The sequence below is a fragment of the Limulus polyphemus genome, unplaced genomic scaffold, assembly GCF_000517525.1.
Source record: "Limulus polyphemus unplaced genomic scaffold, Limulus_polyphemus-2.1.2 Scaffold461, whole genome shotgun sequence".
Taxonomy (NCBI): Eukaryota; Metazoa; Arthropoda; class Merostomata; order Xiphosura; family Limulidae; genus Limulus; species Limulus polyphemus.
This window is the reverse complement of record NW_013666071.1, coordinates 14,784-42,329: the sequence shown is the minus strand read 5'-3', so window position 1 is coordinate 42,329 and position 27,546 is coordinate 14,784. Positions and strand designations below refer to the sequence as shown.

Below are 27,546 nucleotides of genomic sequence, written 5' to 3'. Positions count from 1 at the left end.
AAAATCTGAAATATAATAAATGATAAGTTCTCTACAATTTTTTCAATTCACAAATGTGATTTTGCCCTCATGATAAGACAAAATGGCCTCTGTATGTAAGGGGTTAAAAGGAATGCTTGAATACTATTTTATAAAAAATCTGAACATGTATTAGTATTTTATAGAATACTTTATGATCCGATGTACTTAAATTATTAAACTGTATGCATATTGATTTTACAAATATAATATTAACAATAATTTTAAAAAAGGATATATATTATTTTTAAGACTTGGTTTATATGCTGAAACTGCTCTATATTTCAAAGAAAAAAATTAATTATAAAGTTCAATAATGGTGTAAATAGTGTAATTTGCCTAGTTTATTATAACGAATGGTTAGCTAGGTATATAAATAAAAAACTTTTCTCCTTATGATAAAAGTGTATGATTTTTACTTCTTAATTTCAGGTATAAACTTAAATATTCCAAACATGAAACCATTTAGAAAATCTACATCTCAAACTTCCATATCAACAACAAATTTTTCATAGGTTAGTAATTATAAAGTACTAACATGATCTTGGTGATCAGGTTTGTATTTTATAATTACTAAATTAGTTAGTTACTTAATACAGCTGTTTAGGTTAAAGCCTACTTATTTTCAACATCATCTCACAATCCTTTAAAAATGAAATATGTTTTATTGTTTTTTAAATAACTGAATATAATTTTTCATAAGATTAGGACAATAGCACTGTAATGATTTAAAACCAAGAGTATAGATCATATTCTTAATCATGTTAATAAATCTTTAGGCACTTATGTGTCACTTTAGTCTATTACATACCTGAATCCAAACTTAACCCTATATTTCCTGAGTAAGCAAGGCTTGTTTAACCCTACACACACACATGCTTAGTCCATTGGACCCAACTTACTTCAAGTATATTACAAAATTTGGCAAGCTTTTAATATACATTATAAATCTTTTGTACACAAATAAATCAGATTGTTTAATTAATTAGTTTTACTAAAAATTTGTCTTTGAAAGTATGGAGCCAGAGTGTTGATTAGTCCAAGAGCAAGGTGATTTTCGTGTTAAGTTGCTTTGCTTTTATTACCCCCCAGCTATTAAAATTACAATAAAACACTACTACTAGTAACAATACCCAACTGATGAGTGAATACAATCTAACATTACAAAGTTCAAGTATTCTGAGTAAACTGAATTATATATGTATATATAATGTTATGATCACTGTGTTATCTTGCACTCTACTGATAGGTCTTTCAACATTTTCAGTAGTTTGCACTTTATATTAAATCTGACATAGCTGTTTAATTAATATTATCCAACTCTGTTTATTATTGTGTATTTGATTTTAAAATATCTTAATTTTAACCATATCATACATTTTATAATATTTATTTTAAACATTTATTTGTAATACTTTAGGTTTAGATTACTTTGAAGCCTTTCCATAAATATTTTTAAAATAATTTATGAAGAATAGGGGGCTGTATGATTTCGTTGCCCTCCATCCATTGTTTGGTAAACAGCCAGACTTCAATAATGAAATTTAAGTGTAATAATGTTTTAAGTATTAAGAAAGCAACTATAAGAAAGATAATTCAATTTCTTTTATAAAAAAATTATATTGTCCTTAGTTTTAAGGCTCTAAGATATCATAAATTCAACAGTATAGAAAGATTGAAAAACCTGTCATGTGTCACTGATATCTCCTGATTTTTCTTTTTCACAAAGGAAATAACTAATGAATTTTTTTTCAGAACATTTAATTTTATATATCTAGTCAGTTTCAACCTGCCTTATATTCATCAATGTTTCTTGCTGATTGTATTAATCATCACTTCCAGCTAGTCATAAAAAAAACTAACAAATATTTACCTGTGACCTAAGACTTCACCTTTCAAATGACATCACCATTAACTTTTGCTAACAGTATTCTTACAAGATCAATTTATATCTGACAAATACAGTTCATTTTCAATAAATTATATATTTTGTCATTTGTGTGCAACTTTTCAATACAATAAGCTGAACGTAATATTCTATGAAGGATGATTTGCATTATCATACTATTCTCCATCACCTACTGTACACATTAAGCCTAATTAAGCTTATCTGATGTCTAGACATAGAAAGCAAAGTTTCTGCAGCTTTAAACGGATATAATTTAGCATGAAAATATTTTCCATAAAGAACAGCTAAATAAATTTTAAAAGATTCCCATATCTGTGGTTTGTTCTAAACTTCCCATTATATTCCTTTGTTCACCTCTACAGAAAAAACTACAAGTTACTGCTGAAACTTCTTTATTTACTCCACATTATCATAAACAGATTATAATCTATTCTAATCAATCATTTTTAGCCTTTGACTTTAGTTATTTTCATAGCTAATTTTCTTTAGACCACGTGCTGTGATATCATAAATGGGTGGCAATGAAGAATTGTAGTAATAAAATCATTAAAAGAGAAAGAAAATCAGGTAAAAGACAGAACATCAATCATTATATTTTCAGGGTAAAATAGTTTTTTTAACAAACATAAACCTATATCTTGTGATGGGAAGAGCAATTCTAAAAAAATTCATAAATGCATTATTTATAGCAGTTTAGAGCAGTTTCCATTTTTCTTTCCAAATTACACTAAATAAATGTTACATAAAGACAAAACTTCTAAAATATTTTTAGTTAAAAATTGTTAAAATAGTTCTTATTATTATTTTTCCATAAGTTTTTAAATTTCATATGGAAGTATGCATTTGGCCCCCTAAAATATACTTGCTGGTCAAGATAGGGTTAGAGACTAAATATGATATATGAGTACTAAAGCTATGATTGAAAACAAAGATTTATTAAATTATTCCAACTGTCAAAATTACATGTTTTACAATAGCTAAATTTACACTTTTCTACAAATATTTTGTAAAAGAGATAAATCCAAAAATAATTAGTAGTACTTACTTTCTGTAGCTTTGGGGTTAAATGTTCATAAGCCATAGGATGAGTTTGAGCACGAGGGTGGCCCTCAGCCAGCAAAGCACTAAGTACAACATTTTCTCTGTTGTGATATCTACATGAAAAGGTTATAAACTTAAATCAGACATTAGAAGATAATTATTTGTTTTTATTTTTTCAACTAATCTAAATATTGCATAAATTAGTAGAAAATAAGTATTTTATTTTCTGGAAAATGTTTGTCTTTTAAGATAATATTTTTATTATGCATGTATTTTACTAATCGATCTGCATAATCTATTTAGAGTTAAAAATAGATTAAAATCACAATTGATTTTTTTATTCTGTTTCTCTTGATCTGTCTATTATCGATTTTAAATAAGAGAAATGCTTTATGAGCATTTAAGTTCTAACTATGTAGAATGTATCTTTGCTATATCTCATCAACTAGGCTAGATGTATCACAGCAAAAAGTCCGTACGAAATTATATTTATATTTTATATCCAACACAAGAAATTCGATGTTATGGTGTAAAATAAGTGGGTTGAAAAATCAGAAAGTTCATTACACTTAACAGTTATGCGTTTAGTCACACTTGACAGATATGTAACAGACAAATCAAGGAAGTTCATGATTTAACACGTGTGTGTTCATATTTACATCTGACAGATCTGTAACAGGAAAATCAAGTTCATTAGGCTTAACAGTTATGTGTGTTTACACAGCTGATGACTATGTAGCATCTCAGTCAGGCATTACATCAAATTATCTTAATGCTACATTAATAGGTTTATGGGTAAGTAAACTTTAGGTACACTAATGATTATGTAGTATCCTAGTCAGGTATTACATCAAATTATCTTAATGCTAAATTAACATGTTTATGGGTAAGTAAACTTTAGGTACACTAATAATTATGTAGCATCTCAGTCAGGCATTACACCAAATTATCTTAATGCTACATTAACAGGTTTATGGGTAAGTAAACTTTAGGTACACTAATGATTATGTAGTATACCAGTCAGGCATTACATCAAATTATCTTAATGCTAAATTAACATGTTTATGGGTAGGTAAGCTTTAGGTACACAGTATGTTAGAACTCCTACAACTGACACTAATTATTATAATTTTTCCATTGTGAGAATTAACTCTACTGTATATTGACGGTAATCCTTCAAAATATAAGAGCTTTCACAAACTTTAATAAAATCTTGTATTGTGAACAAAAAAATCCTATCAAAGCATCAATGCAAAACTGAAAGAAAAAATAATGTACAGTAGCAGCACAAGTTCAAGAAAAAAAAATGAAATCTTCAAAAAGTAACTCACAAACAGAAAATGAGAAGAGAAAATGTTTGTATATCAATCATGATATATGAGATCTTTTACAGCCATAGAGAAGTAAAACTTTTATTCAAGCTTAGATTTTTTGTTCATAAAAATCTACTTGTGTATTACATTACCAAAACTAATTAAAATCTTTAACCATACTCTATCTATTTTTAGAGATGTATCCATATTTGTATACTGTTAAGGTGAATATTATGTCTGATATTAAAATGAAAGATTTAGATTTACTGGTTAGTGAGAAGAAACATAAAAACATTTATTGTATTTCGAGTATTTTATTCTTTATTCTTGACTCCTGAAAGTTAACCTACTGTTTCAGAAGCTGCCAGATATGACCTTCATCAACAGTCAGAAATTGTAAACACAATTTATTCAAAATGCGTTCATCAACTTGAACAGCCCCTGCATCCTGTATGGGAAAAATAAAAAATGGGGTGATTAGGAACAAAATCTATTTAATCTAACTTCATTATTAATTTCAAATGAACTATTCTTTTTTTTTTATCATATATGATATCTATTTCACAAGGTTACACCTGTTTAAGTCTTTTTTTAAAACCCTTGGTATTTGGTAGATGTTTTCTATTCATTATTTTTAGATATGCAATATGAGACATGCTAATTTTGTTATTTTTGTGGCTTTCAGTTTGACTTACACTTAAAATAGTAGTGATCAGGTTTACATTTGGTATTTGCTTTACTGATCTTTTGCATTTTGAGCACATTGTATTGAAACTTAATAAAAATTTGTCGTTTTTGCAAGACATAAGTACAGAAAGATTGTAGCTACTGTATTTATTTTATGTTACTCTTCTTTTTTGTTTAGGCATATTTTGGTTGTCATTATACACTCCAGTGATATAGAAAAAGGGACTACAAGTAATTCTTAATGTTTTACTTGATCACTCCATAATGCAGTGATTATAAACAATTTTTATTTTTAAGTCCTGGACCCTATGATGTGCCCATGAAACCCAGTTGTGCTACAACACTGATATACAAGTGGGCCATCTATCCATCAACTTTCTGTATCTTCAAGCCACAGCTTCAGAATTTGGAGACATGAATGCGTTGCCATTTGGTAAAACCTCTTTAATTTATAATAATTATTTTATATAAAAATAATAAAGAAACATAAAACCTCCTAATTCATTATATATTAAATTAATGTATTTAATGCTTCACCTCCAGGTATACTCAATGCTTTTGAGTCTACTGAAAGATTTTTTTTCTTTTTTCAGTGTTACTACTAATAATCAGGTTAATAGCATTATGATAACTTGTTAATGTCTGATTTCCAAATTCCTTGCATAAATGTGACATCACAGTCATATTCTCATCATGTAAAGAAACTTGAGACTTGAAAACAATTTAATGAATGTCTTAAACACTATCAGCACTGGTGCCTACATATGTACAAAACATTTAAAATATTTCATTGCAGTGCCACATTACACATTTATGAAAAAAAATATGTACACACAATTCAGCTTTACTTGCACTAAAATAAGGTATTTCATACACGATACAATGTATTTGGAGTTAAGTTAATCAACAAATTCTGAAAACCTATCAACCATTTTGGTTTTTGCAACTTTTTATATATCAACTGTATAATGGATATTTATGATATGATATTTTGTAGATTTGCTTGTCCAATGGCTTTAGAATCTACAGTACTAGAAGATAATGTTGCATTCCAAAGACAACATGTTTTTGGACTTTTAACCTCTGTAGAGACTCAGGTATGATTTTAGTTTCAACCCCATGCTTTAAGTATGCTTCAATCTTCACGATAAGGGTCATACATGTGATCTGAATGTGGTAACCACACAAATCAAACAAATGTTTGAAGCTCTCTTTACAAGGAATGTAATAATTATTATGCTGAGACAGTGTAAAAACTTTTGGCATTAAAAAACACATGGAATACATTAGAGTTTAGATGCAATTAACCAATCACATCACAAGAACTGACCTTAAAACATTTTCCAGACCAAATTAGATTTTTTTTTTCAGAGTATGCTAGTCTCTCAATATTGGCTGATTCTTTATTAGTATTATAATATGTATAACTAAATGTTGTATTTATTTCCATAAATGATTAGGTACTCAGACCTGACTTCTAACAAAAGATTAGGCACAGCGACAGTACGGCTCCTGAGTAAGGTACGCTAGAACAATTAAAAATATTTGGTCTTTGAGTTTGTCAAATTATGTATGTCAACTGTGTAGCAATTTTGGTTATATTTGTGGCTAATTTAATTTGCAGAAGGGTACAGTAAATTAGAAAAAAATATATAATTTTAACAATATACGTTCATATTGTTTGATGTGCACGATGGAACATTTTGAATAATAAAAAAAAAAATAGGTTTTTACTGAATTACTTCTTAAATTTCAATAGTTTTTATCACAATATGTCAGTGATATATATGTATATATATATACTCAAGAATTATGTATGATGCTATTTTAACAAAAATAAACAAAAGTTGATTTATCACAGCAAAACTTAGCTGTATAAAACTTGCAAAGTAATAAAAAAAGTAGTTGTTTGTCAATACAAAAACACTGTTTCAAACAAATAACAACAAATTTCAAAAATAAAAGTAATAAATATTAGACCAAAATTTCTGATGTTTTTCTAACAGTAGCTTATAACTATTCAGAAGATGTCTGCCAAACTTAGAGAAGCATCAACATTCAATTTTGTACATCAGAGGAAGAAACTTGCAAGTCCCAACTTAGACATAACCTATAATCCTACTAATCACCAATACAGTCATGTTTTAGAAAACTTTGCTTCTCCTAAGTGACCTTGAAGTAAGGTCAAGAGGTCAAACAAATTAAAACTTGGGTATCAAGATACTGCACAAAAGTCTATATGGATAAATATGGGAGACCATTATGTATGCAAAATTGAGTCAAATCAAGATTAAACAAACACAGATATATGGTGGTGACCTATTTGAAACTAACCCAAAGCAGTCATGAAGACTTGTGAAAATAAGCCTAATTCTGAATGCTGTGTGGAAGGCACTATCTTATTGTTCATAAAATAACTGAAGGAATATTCAAGTAAACAGAAAAAACTTTCATCAATATCAAAACCTTAATGCAGACTCTAACTGTGTTGGATGAATGTATACAAATAAGTTATGGATCAACAACTGGCTGGTTTTCCCAGGTTTAGAAAACCCAGTCAAAAAATTGAAAACTATGGTTGCAACACAGCACATAAACACCTTTTATCAAATGGAAAAATTATCAGAAGTGAAGCAAGTCTTTCAAACATAAATCTGTTAAATTTAAATTTACAATAAACAAAACAAAAGTTGAACTCATGCAGAACAAAAAAGGGCCTTATAAAACCACAGGGTAAGCTGTTATTTCAACTGCCACTAACAATAAGTGTTCTAACCAGTGTCAAATACACCACAGCTAAGAACATTCTCAATATTATCTACTTGATGCAAACATACAAACAAATCCAATCCTTAAAAACTCTACAACATGATGGTAATACTAAAACTAAATAAAGCATGTTTTGAAATCATAACTTCAGTACCAGAACTACGTATAACTATTGCAATGGTCAAGTCATATAATTTTCTTGATGAAAAAAAATCATGTAAGATGAACCTAAATTACTCCGAAAGCAAACATTATACCCTCAGTAACAGTAAAGCAGTTTCTGTGATAAATACATCTTCAAATGAAGCAGTGACAAGCTCAACTGCTTGACAAAAAAACAACAACTGAGATTTGTACATTTGACAAAATTACTGTACATATCCATTATTTAAGCTGTCAAAAGAAGACTTATGTATAATATAAACACTATGTTTGTAACTGAAGTTTTAGTCATTAGTAATATTAACTAACATTGTACTTAAGTTACTATATAAAGACTACAATGAAATGTTTTATATAAACAATGTACTGTCAACAAATTAGTTGTTTCATTAGGTTTTGTAAAGTTAGTTTAAGGTACACTGTAATACCATAGAAGCATGGAAAAAACATATGGTAGCAGGTCTTAAGTCTCTGAAATAAAATGGTATGTCTTTCAGGATAGAGCAATACAGTCCATGCCAATCACAGAAGTATTCATATACCATAGAATTGAGGTAATTAAATCAATAAAGAATGTAAGAGACATCACATATGAAGACTAAAAACAGTCAACATTATAAAATTAACATGGACATAAAATGTATATGATACCAAAACAATCTGTTTTAAATAAAATAAAACAATATTCAAAATATATAATTCGAGACACTGAACTACATTAAATTAGTCTTCTGAACAAACACTGAAAGATGTAATGTACCGGTACAACAGTTACATTTTTTATTAAGAAAAAATTGATACTTGATTATTCAACAAAAAAAATAATAATAATCCAAGACTCAAAAATACCAAAGCATAAGTACCACTGGACAAAAATCCACAATCATTTTTAAGAAATTATATATATTATGTTTAGTTAAAATACAAACATGAATGGAGAATTTGAGAAATTAAATCTGAAGATATAAACAAAACTTCACCATCCCTATAAAATAAATCCTGAAGATATAATCACAAATTTAGAAAAACCATCTTTTTATTGTGTTTTACCAAATATCACTTGGGCTTCAAATGCTATCTATAAAACTTCATTAGAAACAATTAAAAAGTACAATGGATTTAGCTGTGAATTTTTACTTTGTAACAGCAAGAAAAGTAGATAAAATTTTATTGCACAAATCTGTTGACAAGGGCACTTCAGGATCCTTGTATCCAATTGCATGTAAAGGCTATGGTAATTCTTAATAATATAAACGGAAAAAAGAATTAAGAAGCACTATATTAAAAAACTAGATTAATGAGTATTCTGGTGTAAAATTATACTTATTTAAATTTTTCCATATTCAACAATTGTGTCTGACTTTCTTTTGTTGCTTAGCAATATACTATCACTGTTGATACTGCAACAAAATGGTTTTAATCCATTATTCAAATATATCCACCTGATGAAAACATTTTTCAAATAAAATAAAAAAATAGCTTTTTAAAACCATAATTACTTATTTTTATCCATAAAAAAAATTTTAATACCCAAAAGTTCTTCTTTTAATTTAAATCAGAAAATGTTAAAAGGAATCCTAATGTAGGTTACTGTTTAGTGAGGAGCCTACTGAACTGAGTAATTAGTTCAAAATACAATAAAAGCAACTTTTAATTTTATCATTTTAATAATTACAATATTTCAACCCATAATATCAAGTCATCATCAGGTAAGATTTACATTAAAAAAAACGTAATTATTAAAATAAGTTTGTTTGTTTTGGAATTTCGCACAAAGCTACACGAAGGCAGCTAGTTATAATCACCAACTCTTGAGTTACTCTTTCACCAGCAAATAGTAGGATTGACCATCACATTATAATGACCCCACGGCTGAAAAGGCGAGCATGTTTGGTAGGACAAGGATTTGAACCCATAACCCTCAGATTGTGAGTCGCGCACCCTAACCACCTGGCCATGCAAGGTCCATTAGAATAAGAACTTACCTATTATAAAAGTTGCTATTATTGTGTTTTGAATGAACTAGTGGTTAAAAAATATCACAGCACAAAGTATGCACAGATAATAACATAAGCACCTTTGCTGAAGTGTAAAGGATAAGACATGGTTTTGATAGATACAATCACATTAATTAGGAGGTATAAGTAAGAAAAATAACATTACCTTAAATCGATAGGGTGTTCTTGGACTCCCATAAAATGGAGAATAGGCTCCCTAAAATAGATGTTAATTGTTATTTTAAAAAAATTTCTTCACTTTCAAAAATTCATTAAGAAGCTTCAAGAAAGAATTAAATGAAAAAATCTCAAAAACATAATTACAGATACAGAGTGAGAAAATAGTTTACTGGGATTCTATCTAAGTTACATATTTATTGAAACCATGATGTGAAATTTTGATTATTAATTACGCAACTAAGCTTAATATGGGCTTGTCAGAGCAGCTGATAAGTGTAGATTTAAAATTTCTATATTAATATGGTGGTTCACTAACTTAATTTTTTACCAAAAAAACTATAAAGTAAAACAAGTAGTTTACTCACCTAGTAGCACAATTAAGAATTAAAAAATAATAAATTTGTAAATTTATACATTTCAACATCTCTGGTGAAAATACACGTATAACTAACTTTCTAACAGGTTTATTTCCATGGATGGAAGAACAAAATCATACAAGGATTACAACTAAGTTCTTTGTTGCTTTGTTTTTTATATGACCAAGTTCAAAATGAGAAATTCTGTACATACTAAAATAAAACAAATATTTAAAGACTAGACGCACTTGGTCAATCTTGTGTTTCTCTTTAACCTGAACATTCAAATAGAATTTACAAATACTTTTTTGGTACACTTTAAACAAACCAATCATAAATTAGGAAACTATTTTCACACCTTGACAGCTATGATTACTGTATAAGCAATACAAAAATTGTTACAGGTGCTGTTTCAGTTGTAACAGGAGAAAAGATAAATGTTTCGATCAGAGAGAAGAGCTGCCAAGCCAAAAAAAATTTAAATTTATATGATCTGAGATAAGATTACTTTGAAGATTAAAACCTATAATAATACTAAACTAAAGCTGTCTAAATTTTCTAGTCAACATGGTTCACTGTGGAAAGTTTTCAACAGTTACTGCTTCAAGTCTGATAGCCTTTCAGGTCTTTACAATGAATACAGAAAGTAATGTGTGCAGATTACGTACATACATGCTAACAGAACAGAAATGTTGTATCCTGGTTATGGTGCACTTGTATGATATCTAATGACAGACTTTACCATAACAATAAATAAATAAACTGTTCAAAGCATTTTACTGTCATTCATTTAAATACTGTATTCAGTTAAAACTGAGAGTTTGCATTGTATTTAGTTTAAAAGATATGTTAGTTCATTTTTAGTGAATACTCTAATAATCAAACCATATGAAGTACACTTTAAGTGCTTCAGATGTATTGTTTGCAAAAAAAATATCTATCTAATTCTGACAAATATGTATTGGACATTAACCAGATGCAGTTTCAGAAAAAATGCCCATAACACAATGTCTGCCAACAAGTTAATGGAAAAGTATAGCAAATCTTTTACATAACAATTTAGACAACATTTCTAATTTTATGTAGCTTCTTTAAGTTAGTAAAGTGATGATAATGTTTTATACATAAACAGGTGGTGGTTGATATGAATTATTAAAGCATCTATCTACAGTTTAATTTAACAAATGATTTCTTGTCAATCTAATATATGCAAAGCAGGGTAATAAATATACTGTATATTCTGTTACTACATTTTTAATTTACCTGCATCTAACAAAACATATTTTCTTTTAAAATATCTTTTCTTTACAGAACAAAATAAGTTTCACATCAAAAAATTTCAGAAAACTGTGCTGTAACACAGTGGAAAGATCACCTAAAAATATTTCTTCTTAAAATTTCGTTTGCTTTTGTAGCATAATTGAATTTCATTGCAAAAATATTCCATTTTGTATCAACAACAATCCTAAAAGGAATTTTTTTAAATAAATTTAAGTCTGACAACTATCCTTCACAATGATTTATATTAATCTCTGATATATACTTACAACAGATTCTTACATATTAATAAAAACTACCTATTGCTCAGAGGCTACTATTTCAGACATTTTACAAACACTTTACATGTTTTTAATGATAGCCTAAAAGAGATACAGGAACAACCATAAATATCCACATGGAGAGCTATAAGCTGCTTAATAAGGTTACATGTTGAGTAAATCACATGATATCATTCTGGAAAATTAGCTGCTTGTTCATCTAGTAGGTACAACTGTAGATGATAGTTTTCTTTCTATTCAAAGTTAAAGTCACCCTTTAATACTACACATGTATGCAGGAGGGATTCAATTGAACCCCCTATTTTTATGGTGTAAAAAAATCATGCTTATATAGTTACAGCACAGCTGCTTATAGTACTTAACATTTTTTTACATAGTTTATATTCTTCTGATGAAGTATTAGCATTTTTTTGGTTTTAAATAATTGCATACAATGGCTTCTGTTGATACTTTGTAATTGGAATCCCAAAGCTGTATTGCTACTGTCAGGTTTTGTAGGCTGGATTCTTTACAATAATAAACAAACAGCAATACAGTTCTCTTGTTTTAAAATAATACATTAAAACAAGTCAAACATACATACAAATGTTTGTTACACTGTTGATTATCACAGTTGTATCTAGGCCTTTAAATAATTATATCTTTTTCATCAAAGTCCACACAGGCTGGTTCAATTACTTAAAACACAAATGACAAGATGAATTATTCTTCTCTGTTATTACAATACAGTCTGTGATAATTTCCCGTTAAAAATGCCACTGTATGCTCTTTATCGCTAAACTCACAATCATGCAGTCTAGATCTACATAATAATCTTTTGACACGTATTTATACCCCAAAAGAAGTCTAGAACATTCCACGCAATACTAGATATTTTGATGCAATAATACGCAATTAAAACTATAAAAATTCAGAAAGTTCTAGTAATAACACGCAACAATATCACAATTGCTAACTCATAATAATTCAACATAATGCTACACAATGTATGATTTATAAACGATTATGTAAACAAACTTGTCATACACTCTCACTTCTAAAAATAACTATCCAAATCATAACACATTAAAGTTAAACTGAAACAGTTATATATATATATATATAACAGCTACACATGCCATCAAAACTGATACAAGAGTTTTCTATCTCTGATATCAGACAGGGAAGGTTTGCCAAATCCTGATATTTTTGAAGAAGAATTTCATCAATGGAAGACAAAAGATGGCTTTCTATACCTCTTCAGGACAGGCCCTAGATACTAATTGACAGCTTAAAAGCATGCTTCAGTGTAACCATTATTTTCATGTTATTGAAACCCTTTGCCACAGTACCACTAAGTTCATGTTCACATTCAGCATCTGCTTTCTACCAGTTGAATATTACCTGAAGCGTATACAGGCCGAAGAAAGACTGAGCACTCTAGTTTTAATACATAATCATTATGACACTGCTATCAACATTGAAACTTTATGTAAATCACTTATGGAAAAGCACCCCAAAAGAATGAAGCATGATAACATGATATTTCAGTAGTGCATACATGTACGTATATGATAACCAATGATATACTATTGTTGTACAGAGTTGTTTAAATTAGTAATATAAGTTAACAATTAATAACTACTCTGCATGTAGATAGTATAGTACTTTAATATAATAAAACATATATATTTATGCTAATTTAAGTCTAGCTCCCCATTCAGTGTTACAACAGAATGATGATTTGTTGACTTTTCACTGGATATTTATGGATTTTATGTGAACAGCCATGCCATTGTTTAGCTATATTTCATGCAAAATTGCTTCCAGATATAATCTCATAGCACCTATTTTTGGAAATTTAGAAAAATTTTCGATTTTCAATTTAGAAAAATATTAACTTTCAAAATACACTTACCTCCGCTGCCACTTATAGCTAGAATCCCACATTGTAAAGGTGGAGGCCCCAACCAGATAGCCAAGGTTCCACAACTTGGGGTTGGAATTGAGGGGTCTTGGTCTCACGTTCGTGGCTAGGGCAATTGGACCGCAACATTATATACAGATATACTTTTGATTGGAACCCAGCCTGTAGACATAGAGTGATGTGTTCTGAACCACCAGAATCACAAAAAGAAAGTAAGCAACACTGAAGCTGACAAACTTTCTCCCCCACCTGAAGAAGTCCAAAAGGCAACGGGATCATGTACATCTTACTTAACCAAAGGAATAGAACTCATCTGGTCTGGAATTATGAACATTCATCCTCACTCCCCAACTGAGTGGGCAAGATGCATTCCATTTCCCTTTGGAATTATGGAGAAGACATGGAACACTGTGCTCAACCAAGGACCCAGGATGGGACCACTCCGCATTTGGATTTACGACGAGATAGTGGACCTCCTTCCATGAACAATATACTAATCCAATATTGATCAAAAAGAAGGGCCATGCACACCCCAACTGGATGGTTTAACATCAAATCAGAACCGGTATTATGAATAGGCTCCTGCGTAGGCTGGTGCCTCCAACTTTTCCCTTTTCTTCAAGAGTGAAGGAATTCACTCTAACACTCTGGAGGAAAAGCCTCTGTCCACTACCCTTGCAACTAGAAATTGGGTGTGGTAAGGACTCCCCAGCTACACTAATAGAAACTGGGGGGTAATGCACATTGGGTAGCCCTGAGGAACAGTTCAATAGGTGAACCAAGTACATTAAATTTTTAAATGTAAACCAACCCCAATTTATTCAATCCAATGATTGGCAGGAACAGGCAGAATCCCTTATGCTTTACTCATGATAGTCCACAAGTGGTGGTCCAGCATAATATGGTAATACCATCTGGTGAGCTCCTAGATGGACTAATGGAACGTCTCATTTCTACAAAGCTTGTTGCAATCAGTAGTTAAATTGGTTGTTAGTGCTGAATTGAATGGATAAGAGCACACCTGTCTGGGCAACACTCCCCACACAAGGTATATCTACCCCGCCACATAATAAAGCAGTAAATCTCCCATAAACAGCAATATCAGGTGAAGGAGGAAAACTACGTATTCAGCCTTAGACCTTTCAGCCATCAAGGAAGGAGTAGATTCAAAGGCAACCGGTGAAATCCCCAAAAACTCATAAACCCAACTGACTAGCTGAAGAAATAGAGCAGGAGGTGGTTGATCCAAATTGGCCTAGTGAGAAGCCAACCTAGTAAACAAAGGAACTGGAAAAAGAGAGTCCAAATTCTCTCCAGACTGTCCTGGTTTGACAAAAGCAGCTTCTGAATCCCCCTGGAGAAATGCCCCAGGACCAAATATATGTCTCCATCTTACAAAAAATAAGTTTACGGACAACCTCAACTGAGAGTAACCCCACTTCCCGATCTTTGAGAGATGCTAGATAACAGAGGTGGAATAGAGGATGGCTGGTCAGCCTTCATGGTGGAAACAGTAACCTGTGAATTCATGCCTCAAAATGGAGTGTCACAATTTTTTTTATATTAATTACTAAATATAATTTATACAGAAAGCCATTAGGTGATGCAAAAATCCCAACCACGCAGTACTTGTATAGAGAAACCAGTGTTCTAATGCTTTGTCAAGAAAAAGTGATAAAATTATCTGAATGAGGTGCTTATATACAATACCAGGATAGAGGGTGCATTGAGATAGGTGGAGAGTATATCACCAAGGACAACTGAATGGGGTATAAAAGCCTAAAGCAAGAAAAAAAAATAGACCAATGCTTAGATGGGCAAAGATTGAAACCCTGATAGTTGAGTAATAGCTATAAGTGGCAGCAGAGGTAATTGTGTTTTGAAACTTTTGTTCTTGTTGACAATTTTTGTGACAGAGAAAAAAAAAGGACACTTCTGGGGCATAAACATAGGAAGCCAGAGACTTGAGCCCACTCAGCCATCCCCCAATGCACTTCACTGTGGGCAGATGAAGCTGTATGTGGCAAGGTATATTTTGAACAATTAGATGCATGTGCATATACACACGCAGATTAAAGTTAAGTATGAATTTGTAATTTGTTTATAAAACCATTAAATTTCAGTGGGTTTACAGAACTATGGATATTCACTGCATGAAATCCAGTTCTTGTCAAAAAGTCAACTACCCATAATTTTAATGGCCTCCTAATTTGAATACAATTAGTGTCATTTTTATTCTTTTCTAAATAGGTGGCATCACATTAAATCCATGAAAATAATTTGGTGTGCTTTTACAGGCAGTTAACATGTAATGTTTAGTATTCATTAATTCAAAGACATAATTTAATGACTTTACTAATTCAAACTGATTTAGTTCTTTAATGGCTATTACATAAAAAGACATTTCATTCCTTTAATAATATTACAACTAATTTGAAATTAACTAAATAATTAACAAGGTTTCAATGAATATCTCACATTAATTGCCTTTTAACAGGTAATCATATGGTAGTAGCAGTAAACTACTGCTGAAATGTCAATGTATAATATCATCTAACATCTTTCAGACAATCAAAAGGTTTGACACAAACATTTAACTATGATAAATTTCATCACTATATACGCATACAGAATTATATATGGCTGAGCCACTACAAGTGGGGTGGATAAAATCCATCAAATCGGCAGATTTTCCCAGATATCATATAATGAAATAGCCTTTATAAACTTCTCCCTTTTAAGTCATTAAGGCAGACAAAAGGGAAAGGATAAAAATAAACAATTCTCCTACCTACAAAATGGCTAGTCCACCTTCAAAAACATAGCAAATTGTGGACAGAAAGCATTAAAGTGGGTCTGTATCAAACTAAAAATAAAAGTGGTGGAAAATATCAAATTATGGTGGAAAGTTAACTTATGGATAAAAAAAAAAACTTGGCTATAACATCATCAACATTTCTAAAAGTGCTAAGCTAAAAACACTGAACAATTTTGTGACTGGGTAGACTTTAAATAACCAAGAATTTTAGGATGCATGTTATAAAGAGGATTGTTAAATTCTTCCAATAAATTTGTAAATAGTAGTACATCCTCATTCTAACTGAAAATCAATAACTGAAGGTGCAATAAGTACAGAACAGAAAATTAACACAATCTAAGAATCAACAAGGACTGGGCAAGGTTTGACTAGAATTACTAAATAATCAAGACACAGGGTAGTGTGTTGTGTGGCCAAAACAACCTACAGGACATACTGTGTGTTATCAACAGGAGTGACAGTTTAGCAATTTTCCACTTTCTGAAGCTTGGACTGTGGTAATCCAAACTATCACATATATTTAGTGGAAGTGCTCTACTGGACCTTTACTTCACATACCAAATTTCAAGACAATCCATTAAGAAAGACACAAGATATAAAATCTACAATTTTGATTGAATTTCTTCTTTTTTTTCTTTGCACCAAAATTACAGATAGAAATTTGATAGAAAAACATACTTAACTTTCCTGGATTTTTTTCAAATATTGTACATTGATAGGTCTTTAAAATATACAATTAGGTGTTATATTTGGTCTAAATACAAGCGACATGTGTAGTTATTCAACAAAAACTGCTCAATTTTGACCAAAATTTTTTTGTACGCCTATACAAAAATTTGTGAGCTTTCAGGTCTGAAATTTTTACTACAGCTTCACCAAAGAGTAAAGGTGGACTGTTTTTAGTTTTTTTCATTCAGATTAAAGAAGGCTGATTTAGAAAAGTAAAACTATAGGGTAAAAGGACATGGAGATACATAAGTATTGGTTAGGCCAAGCAAACTACATTAGCAATTTCTAGCTTGAGTTTTCATACAGGTGAATGGTTATTATTCATTATCAACTTTTAAGCACAAATTTGCTATGTTTTATGAAATTCTTCTAAATAAAGAGCATTTAATGTCATGAGATATTAGCTTAAGCAATTAGTGTAAATAATTATGCTTGGTACAGCTGTACCAAGTGAATGCTGGTGATGACATGAAACTGATAATCCAGTTTCCATGGAGGTACTATAAAGGAAGTTATTAACACTGTTTGAGAGAGGAAAACTACCACCATATATTTTACAGAATCTGGTTGGTTCTGTAAAGTAAAGGTCTGTTCCAAACAATAATGTTAATTACTATTAAATGTCACTTTCTTACTTGCTGTGGTTTATTGGTGTGTATTGACAAAATATCATATCTAATCAAGAAACACCTTAAATGTGAAAAAAATGTATAGCCAAAAAGGGGATTGAGCACGCAACTTCAAGGAATGAAATCAAAATTGGCAGCCAAACTGGTAGCTACACTTATAGCATTGATAAAAATTTGACACCAAATATTCATTTATTAGTTTGCTAGGTTGCATATTTTGTTTTACCCACCTTACTAATTAATAAATGAATATTTGCTGTAAAATTCTTATCAATGCTATAAGTGTAGCTACCAGTTTAGCCTCCAATTTTTATTTTATTCCTTTAAGTCGCACACTCATTCTTTTTAGGCTGCACCTTTTTTTACATCTAAAGTGTTTTTGATTAGATATAGATTAACAATACTAACACTGTTCTTTAAACATTTGAAAGTTAAGAGTACACACACATTTGTGCCTACTAAACATTACTTAGCCTCATGTGTTTCCATATAACAGTTTCCACTGACTGGTGATTATATATATATATATATATAAAAACTGTTATTACCCTTTTATTTTATTAGATGGGTCAACATTTTGAAATACAGCTAGCATCTTAATAACATTAATGCTGGTATCAAAATTGTATATCAGCATTCATATGAAAAAAAATTCATAGCAATAAAATAAGGTGTATATTTGTTTATTGTTGAGGCATTTTTACTAAGCCAAAACATTTGTTTAAACATTGCAATACAAATGCAACCTTTCTTGTATTCAAAAAAACTTATTTTTCAATACGATTTATTTTCAATCTTGATGTACTCTATACATAAAATTATACATTGTATAATTATGACTGTATTAGAATATACTAAAACAACTCATTGATTAATTATGTCAATTATAAATAAGCCAGCTCCCTACATAGATCAGAAATGAGCAATAATAGTGCAGTAAAAATTGTATCATTGATCTTGCACACCTTGATCTCACAACATGTAAAAATTCCAAATCATCTAACTGATTCATACACTAAAAATGGCAAGTTTTTTTTTATATATATGTTATCTTGTTGAAAAACATGAAAAAGTTTTGGTTAAGTCAACTTTACATGCATCAGTAACTTAATACCAAAATACAATGTGAGAAAACTTACAATTTATTTTGAACAACAAAAAATTCTAAGTACTAATACAAATATGGACAGACATTTTCACTTCTTCAATAAAATAAAAATTAGCCTCTTGATATTTTTTCTTAAATTATATAGTGAACTTAAAAATTAGCATTTTCCCCCCTGGAAAGTTATAATTTTCCTAATCTGAAAATGTATTTCCAAACATACTTACCTCCGCTGACACTTATAGCTATTTTTCAATCTTCATCTTTGCCATCTAAACATCATGTTCACTTCCTCCAGTCTTTATACCCCACTCGACTGTCTTTGGCAATATCTAATTTGCAAAAGTTTACACTGCTCTTCACACACCCTCCATGCAGGTACTGTATATAAGCACTATATGTCAACAATATAATCACTTTTTAGAGACTTACCCCATCCCAGGCACTAACACCAGCTCTTAGTGGTAAGTATGTTTGGAAATACATTTTCAGATTAGGAAAATGATAACTTCCAAAACATACATACCTCTGCCAATACTTATAGCAAGAATCCCACATTGAGAAGGTGGAGGGGCCAGTGAGGGCATAGTTCATACAGAAAGCATCTGCATAGAACAAAAATGCACCATAAGAAGTGGTACCCAAGCAGGAAAAACTGCACTACATCCCGAACTACAGAAAAGTGAAAAGGGAATATTACACAAGTAAGTATGATGGGCCAGTCCCAACCATGTAGTCGAGGTTCCATGACTCAGGGGGTGGATTTAAGGGGTCATGGTACCCATATCACCCATTAGTGGCAAGGGCAGTTGGACCACAAATATATACATATCTTTGTGATAGGATCCCCACCAGCAGCCACGAAAGTGGACAATTCTTCTGATCAACATGAAGAAGTCCAAAAGGCAACATCCCAGACTTGGATTGACAGGATTATATATGCAATACTCCACCCAAGGTCCAGAACTCATCCAGTCTGGATTTATGAACAGTCATTTTCACTCCCCAACCAAGTGGGCAAGGAGAATTCTACTTACCCATGGAATTATAGAGAGGATGTGGAACACTGTTCCAGAAGGGCCTAAGATGGGACCACGTTGCATTCGGGTTTATGAGAAGATAGTGGATCCCCTGCATGAACAACCTAATACCCTAATAATAACAACCTAATACATATAATAATATGTTCATAAGAGGGTCCAAGCACACCCCCACTGGATAGCTAAGTGTCAAATCTGGACCAGTTTTACAAGTAAAAAACTTTCAGGGACCCAGGTAGGAGGTCCCCAACTTTGCCCTCTTATTTAATTTATTTCCTTCTCTGGATAGAGCAAAAAAATAAGTGGAAGGACAGAGTCTGCTGAACAGGGGTGGCAAATAAATCAGAACAGCTGCATCCAGAAGCTAACAACAATAGAAATATACCTAGAGGGAAAGGTGATACAAAGAACAGGAGGCCATAGGTTTGAAGGGATAAAGTGATAACAGATGAAAAACAACTCTAAAATCCCAATTAGGCAATTGAAACTGTTGTTTGGGATGATGAAAGGATCATAAAATGAGATAGCACAGGAGTCAAAAACCTTTGTATACATAGAAGAGTGAAAGGGAGCAGTGAAGGATGTTATATATATTGCAAGGTAGAAGCCATGTCAAAATCTATGTAAACAAAACTTGAAACTATAGAGACTGTTGGATGAAGTGGTTTGAAGGCTCACTGAAGACACCACTGACAATATGTAGTCCATTTCCATCAATAGATTGCCATAGTAGGTTGATGGAGGATATAGTCAAATAAACAGAAACTGTAGAATTTAAACCTATAGTTGAGCAAACAACTGCATAACTTCCATGCATGAAGCTGGAGTCATTAAAGGTCCAGGCATTAAATGTTGGACTGAGGTTGTCTCAACAAGGATGAATGAAGAGGTAGTATTAAACATTCCTGGAGCAATTGAAGAATTGTCTGAGCTGGCCAAAAAGGTGCTGACAAGAGAACTCAACATGGGGTGAAAGGAATCATAGACAAGAGTCTAGGTAAGAGATGAATAGGAGGAAAGGCATACAAATGGATTCCTGTTCAGTCTTGACTGAAATCATCTATCACCAGAATTTATGGATGTGAAATTGAAGACCAGAACTGTAGGTTTGCATTCCAATGGGTTGCAAAGGTGTATATCATTGGAAAGCCAAACTGAGAACAAATCCATTGAAAAACCACCTGATGGAACATCCATGCTGATGAAAAAATCTGATGGAGTCGAAAAAGGTGATCTGCTATCAAAATCATAACTCCTGGCACATGACAGGTCAGAAGATGGATGTCATTAGAATAAGCAGAAAAAGAAGATCCAAAGCCCGAAAACCAAGACTTCAAGAATGAGAACTTCCCTGAGAAGAAAGATATGAAACCACTGTGGAGTAGTCAGAATGAATCATGACCCTTTTGTGTTGTAAGAGAGGAAGACCTGGAATCATCGCTATATGTACTGCAAGAAGTTTGAGAATGTTGATATGCAGGGTAGATTTGAAGTCAGTCCAAATACCCTGGAATGCCTACCCCAGAAGAAAGGCACCCCATCCATGAAGAGATGGATTTCCACACAAGGAGGTGGTAACAGGACCCTGATATTCGTGTTGTTCCTGTCTAGCCACCACTTGAGATCTGCAACTTGTTCGAGCAAAGTGACTGTGTGATCCAAAGGATCAGTACGCATAAGCCACTGGTTGCAAAATGACCACTGAACGGATCTCATATGGGCCTGATCCAATGGTATGAGGGATTCTAGGGAAGCCTAAGTCCCTAAAACAGGCAGAATCATCCATGCAGTGGGAGAAGGTGACATAAGCAAATGCCTGACAATCCCTTCCCTAGTGTGAAGTCTGAGGGAAGAAGGTAGAGCTTGACTCAAAGTGCACTGAAAAACACCCCAAGATAGAGCATGTATGGAGTTGGTGAGAGAAGGTTTTTCAACCTGATATGATGTCCACCCTTCTGGCTCCAAAAAGGAGAATCTGTGGATGTTGTGTGACAATGTGACAGGATGGTGCCAAAAGAAGTCAATCTTCCAAATAGCGATGTGTGCACAAACCTAGGAAATGAAGATGCTGCTCAAAGGCTCATACTACTCCGCAGAAAACATACGGTGCTGAAGCAAGTTTAAACGGGAGAGCTTGGAACTGCTACATCTGGTCTTCGTGCAAAAAATGTAGAAATCGACGAAAAGACTCTGCTATGGAGATGGGAAGGTAGGCATCTGAAAAATCAAACCTGGTCATCCAAAGATATGGTGTGAAGTGCCATTGAAGTTGAAGAAAAGATTCTATGGTGAAATGAGGAGGCAGTAGGAAGAAACTGAGTCAAGACAGACTGACGATAAGAGTCCAATCTCTAGTGTTCTTGGTCAGCAAAAAAAGACAAGAGTAGAATCCTGGATGAACGGGATCGACCTTCTGAATGAGTAGACACCAACGCCACAGGCGCCATCCCGACCTTCCAAAGATCAGCCAAGAATACAGACAGAACCGATTCTGTAAACCAATAGGACAAGATGCCGAAAGTGGAGGCTGTGAGATGCAAATGATCGATCCTCCAGAATTACCCATTGGGGTAGAAGTGAAGCAAGCAGCCAATGACAATAAAGAAAACTGCTGTATAAAATTGGGCCTCAAAAGTTTCAGGGTCTCCAACTAACTAGTAAGGCCAAAAAAGGGGCACCTCCCGGAAATCACGAAGAGGAGTATAACAATACAACAGTAATTGTTAAATTAATCCGCAAAAATGGAAATCTGCTAAGAGGGATAACAGGTTCTAACCTGGAACCCCATAGATCCAACAACAATCCAACTGTTGAGTGTCCAAATATTCTACAGCCAGACAATGATAAACCAGGGCATGTTGTTCTGCTAAATGAGGGGAGCAAGGCATAGCAATACTTTCTCGTAATTGCATTGCAAACATCCCAGCATAGACAGAAATATCAAGGGAAGGAGGAAGAACTAAGTAATCCCCCCCGCCAAGATCTATCTGAAAACAAGGCAGGATAGACTCAAAAGCAATTGGGTGAATCCCCAAAGCTTCACAAACTCACGTAACTAACTGCAGAAAAGAGGCACAAGGTGGCCAATTAGATGAGCCCTCAGTAGAGGCAGCTCGAGTGAAAGAAGGAGCAGAAAACAGTGTCTAAATTCTCCCCAGTATATGCAGGTTCATGATGAAAAGCCAATTCTGATTAGAATTCATACCCACATTTTTTTTTGAATTGCAAAAAAAAAAGAAACCAATGAAATATTGGCAATGGACTACTGTCAAAATGCTTAAAAATAAATTTCTAACCACAAAACATAACTCCTAGCACAAGCGCTTTGTTGATAAAAAAGTGATTATATTGTCAACATACAGTGCTTATATACAGTACCTGCATAGGGGGCGTGTGAGGGCCAGTGTAAAGTTTTGCAAATTGGATATTGCCATGGGCAGTCAAGTTGGGTATAAAGACTGGAGCAAGCAAGCATGATATTTACATGGCAAAGATGAAGATCAAAAAATTGCTATAAGTGTCAGTGGACGTATGTATGTTTTGGAAGTTAGTATTAAAATCTGAAGTAGGGTTAATACTCATATGTTTAGAGGCAACACATTTCATTAAAATGGGCTTATTAACAGCTTTTAAACATAAATACAGTTGATATATTTAGCACAAGATCACAGAAACAAACATTTAAAAAAATTAGAACAAAATTAATGTTCACCTGAACTAGATGACGTGGACTGCTGTAGTATCTACTTGGGGAACCCTAAAAAAAGATGGCATAACACACAAAGCATAGAGAACAATGAGCAACAATAACAAAACATGCACAATAACAAAAGTTGTTGGATTAAAGCATAAAGTTAGTGAGTAAACATTTTGACTTTACAAATAAACACAGCATAACAGAAGAGAGCAGCTTGAAACCTTTTAATAGAATAGCTTACAGCAACAAGAAAAAGAGAAGTTAACTTTTTTCTAAATAGACTTCATATAAATGTACACAATTTATTTTATGTATTGGTGATTATTAGTGCTGAAGTGGTTACACATATTTTTGGTTCCAATGTTCTTATATGCTAAAAACACTAGTCTTGTTGTTGTTTTTAGCTTATCCAGTAAATAACGAGTCATTTTCTCAATCTTCACTTATTACATACCTATTTTGGTGATAAAAAGTTGGTATAATGTATGCTATAGTCTATTTGCCACCTTCTGTACCTCAGATGTACTTTAATTTACAAGGATTCTATTAGCTTGTTCCCAAAATGTCCAGGTACTGGTTATCCTATACTATATTAATTCATGATGTATTTGTGAACCTTACAGCAGAGCATGGGCACTTTAGGTTAGTACTAGAAAACATTCAGTTATTAAATAATTCAAACCCATCAATCTACTATGAGAAAGTTTTACCAGTTACTAATTATTCTTTAATCCTGAAGGAAGTTTCTTAAAAAAATATCTATATAAATTGGATATAGTAATGCTCCAAAAATTAGATACTCTGAGCTTCTCAACATGCAATATGAGAATGAAATCCCATTACTAGTTTAGATATATCAGAACTGGTTACTTTAATAAGTGTTAATTATGACACATAAATATGAATATTTCTTCACCTGATAAGACCCAGCTGAAGAAGGTGGTGCAGGACCAGAAGGGACACAATGCTGTAAAGCTCCATAATAAGCTTGATAGGCCTATAACCAATTCAGTAAAGCACAGTTATGTAAAAGAGAGAGAGAGAGAGTAAGAGAGAGAACCACAGTATTGCTAAACTTCATAATGACATAATTAAATCACAAAATAATAATAGTTATACAAAATTAACATTTTCCTAAACCAAAAATGTATTTCCGATAATACTTACCTCCTCTCACACTATAACTTTATCCCAACGAAAGGTTCTCTTCTTTTGCCCATCTAAGCATTGGTATGAATTCTACATCACTTGCTCCAGTCTTTATACCCCACTATATGGCCCCTAGAGATTTTAATTTTGTGACTATCTCCACCTATGTCAATGCACTCTCTATACCCAATCCGTATATAACCTCTCCATTATTCTTTCTTATTCACTTTTTTGAGACTGGCCAGATTATCTTACCCAAACACCAGCTATCATTGGGAGGAAGGGTGGGAGGTGATTGCTATCAGAGATACATTTTCGGTATAGGAAAATGTAAACTTCTGAAACATACTTTAGCTAGAATCCCACATTGACAAGCTGGAGGGGGGGGGGGGGCAAGATCCACACAGAAAGCATCTGCCTGGAAAAAACAGGTGTGAAAAATTGAGATATAATAAAGCACACGATGGCCAGACAGTTTGCTACTGAATATTTCGTTCCCAGACATTTTGCTACCCGTCTTTTTGTTACTAGAATATTTCACTACCTGATAATTTTATGTCATAATCTTCCTTACATATCTTATTTGAGATCATAAAATAAAATAATTTCATTAGTATTAGTTCATTAGAAAAACACTGCAGTCAGTAAAATATTAGAAAATATTGGTAAATATTTCTTCAATATTAGTTTATTAGAGAAACACCCCTTCAAATTAAAAAAAGGCTCTTCTGTTGTAAAACATTTTATTTAAAATGATGAAAGATATAAACTTTTTAAAAATGATTCAGGCTTTCCTCAAGTAACTGTCCAGCTACTGTCTTGATTAGTAGTTGAGCAATAATGAGTTATTTATAGGTAGCTGGAACAGATAGCAAAATGACCTGCTAGCAAAATACCCTAGTAACAAAAAGACTGGTAGTGAAATGTCCAGGAATGAAATTTTCAGCATCAAACTGTCCTAGAACCAAAGCACACTAGTGGGGGTCTGCACTACTTCTGGAACAGGTATGCTTTTTGACCAGATAAAGAGAAATCTAAAAGGGGGCAGTAAAGGCCAACTGGCTACAGAATCAACATTGTACATTATCATGAACAGACGAGGTTCCATGTCTTGTCGTTTGAAGTATAGTGCAGTGGATGCAAGCTGGATCCAAGGTGTAGGGGCTAGGGCATGGGGACCACAATATGGTATAATTTTATAATAAGAATATGATATGAAGGGAATTAAACCTGAATTTTTTCATGTCAAGCCACCGAAATTATGAAGGGAAGGCAAACAACATCTAAGTGGACAAACCCTCACTACAGCCTGAAGAAGCACAAAATGCAACAAACCAAATTCAGAATTATGGGCCTTGGCACCCAACTTGAAATTTACAGAATATGTCATATGTGAGCCCCTAGGATTACGAAGGGAAGACAAGCAACATTCAACTGGACAAGTCTTCCCCCTCCAACCTGAAGGAGCACAGAATGCAACAAACCAAACACAGAATTATGGAGCCAATCCACACCTCACTCAACCTGAAGAAACACAGATAAACCAGCCTGGGATTACACACCAAAATCCTAACTACTCAACCTGGGGGGCAAGGCAACACCTCCTGCCCCTAGGATTATGAGAAGGATGTGCAAAATTATGAGGAGTCAAGGACCCTTTTCCATGATCATGGAAAGTAAAAGAACAATGAAAAAGAAGGGCCCTGCTCACACAACTTGATAGCAAAGTGCCATCTCTGAACCAGAATTATGAGGCTCCTGCATAGGCTTGTTTGGCTCCCCACCAGACATCTAGGAAAACCATCCATGGTTAAAGGTGGGAGGGCATCCAGCTTCATCCTTTTCTCCTGAGTGGAATAAAGAGTACAAAAATCACTTAAGAGGAATAAACCTCTGTCCACCACTTCAGCAACTGGAAACAGACAGTAGCAAGAACTCCCTTGCTCCACAAGAAGTGAAGGGGGGTAGTCCTTAGGAATGATGCTATGAAGACAGTACAATAAGTGAACTATATTCCCTATTTTGAAAAGCTAACCAACCCCAATTTGTTCAATTTAGGGGTTAACATGGATGAGCAAATTCCATTTATGCTTTACTCATGATAGTCCACTGAGTGACAGTCCAGTACTGGATATTATATTTGATATAGAACAATTGTTCACCACCCAGAAAGTGCTAAGGCAATCTTATGGAACACCCCATCTCCACAGAGCTCATTGCTACCAGGAATTTAGTTTTTAGACTACTGGTAGCTAGTGCAGATTTGTAAAAGCACACCTAACCAGGCAACACTTGCAACTGTGTGGGATCCAAATGAGAATGGTGAGAAGGTTCCTGAGAAGAAGCGCAAAAGAAAAAATACCTCTGTCACAATTGAGCCTGGGTGTGTAGAATAGCTATGGAGGGGTGGGACAAAATCCACCTGAGGAGCAGACTGCTAAAACATGTGGTAAGTGTGGTCACAAACCAGCCTGTACAATTT

General features: G+C 32.8%; 1 protein-coding gene across 1 annotated transcript in view; it reads right to left on the bottom strand.

Moving 5' to 3' along the window:
* LOC106458422 overlaps positions 1–27,546 on the bottom strand; it is a gene marked incomplete at its 5' end in the record, with an annotated part of 72,385 nt that overhangs the window by 34,512 nt on the left and 10,327 nt on the right. Inside the window, 5 exons of the mRNA XM_022384637.1 lie at positions 2,973–3,081; positions 4,632–4,729; positions 10,063–10,113; positions 23,931–23,975; positions 24,832–24,912. Of these exons, the coding sequence (XP_022240345.1) occupies positions 2,973–3,081; positions 4,632–4,729; positions 10,063–10,113; positions 23,931–23,975; positions 24,832–24,912 (384 nt within the window). The remainder of the gene's footprint in view (positions 1–2,972; positions 3,082–4,631; positions 4,730–10,062; positions 10,114–23,930; positions 23,976–24,831; positions 24,913–27,546) is intronic.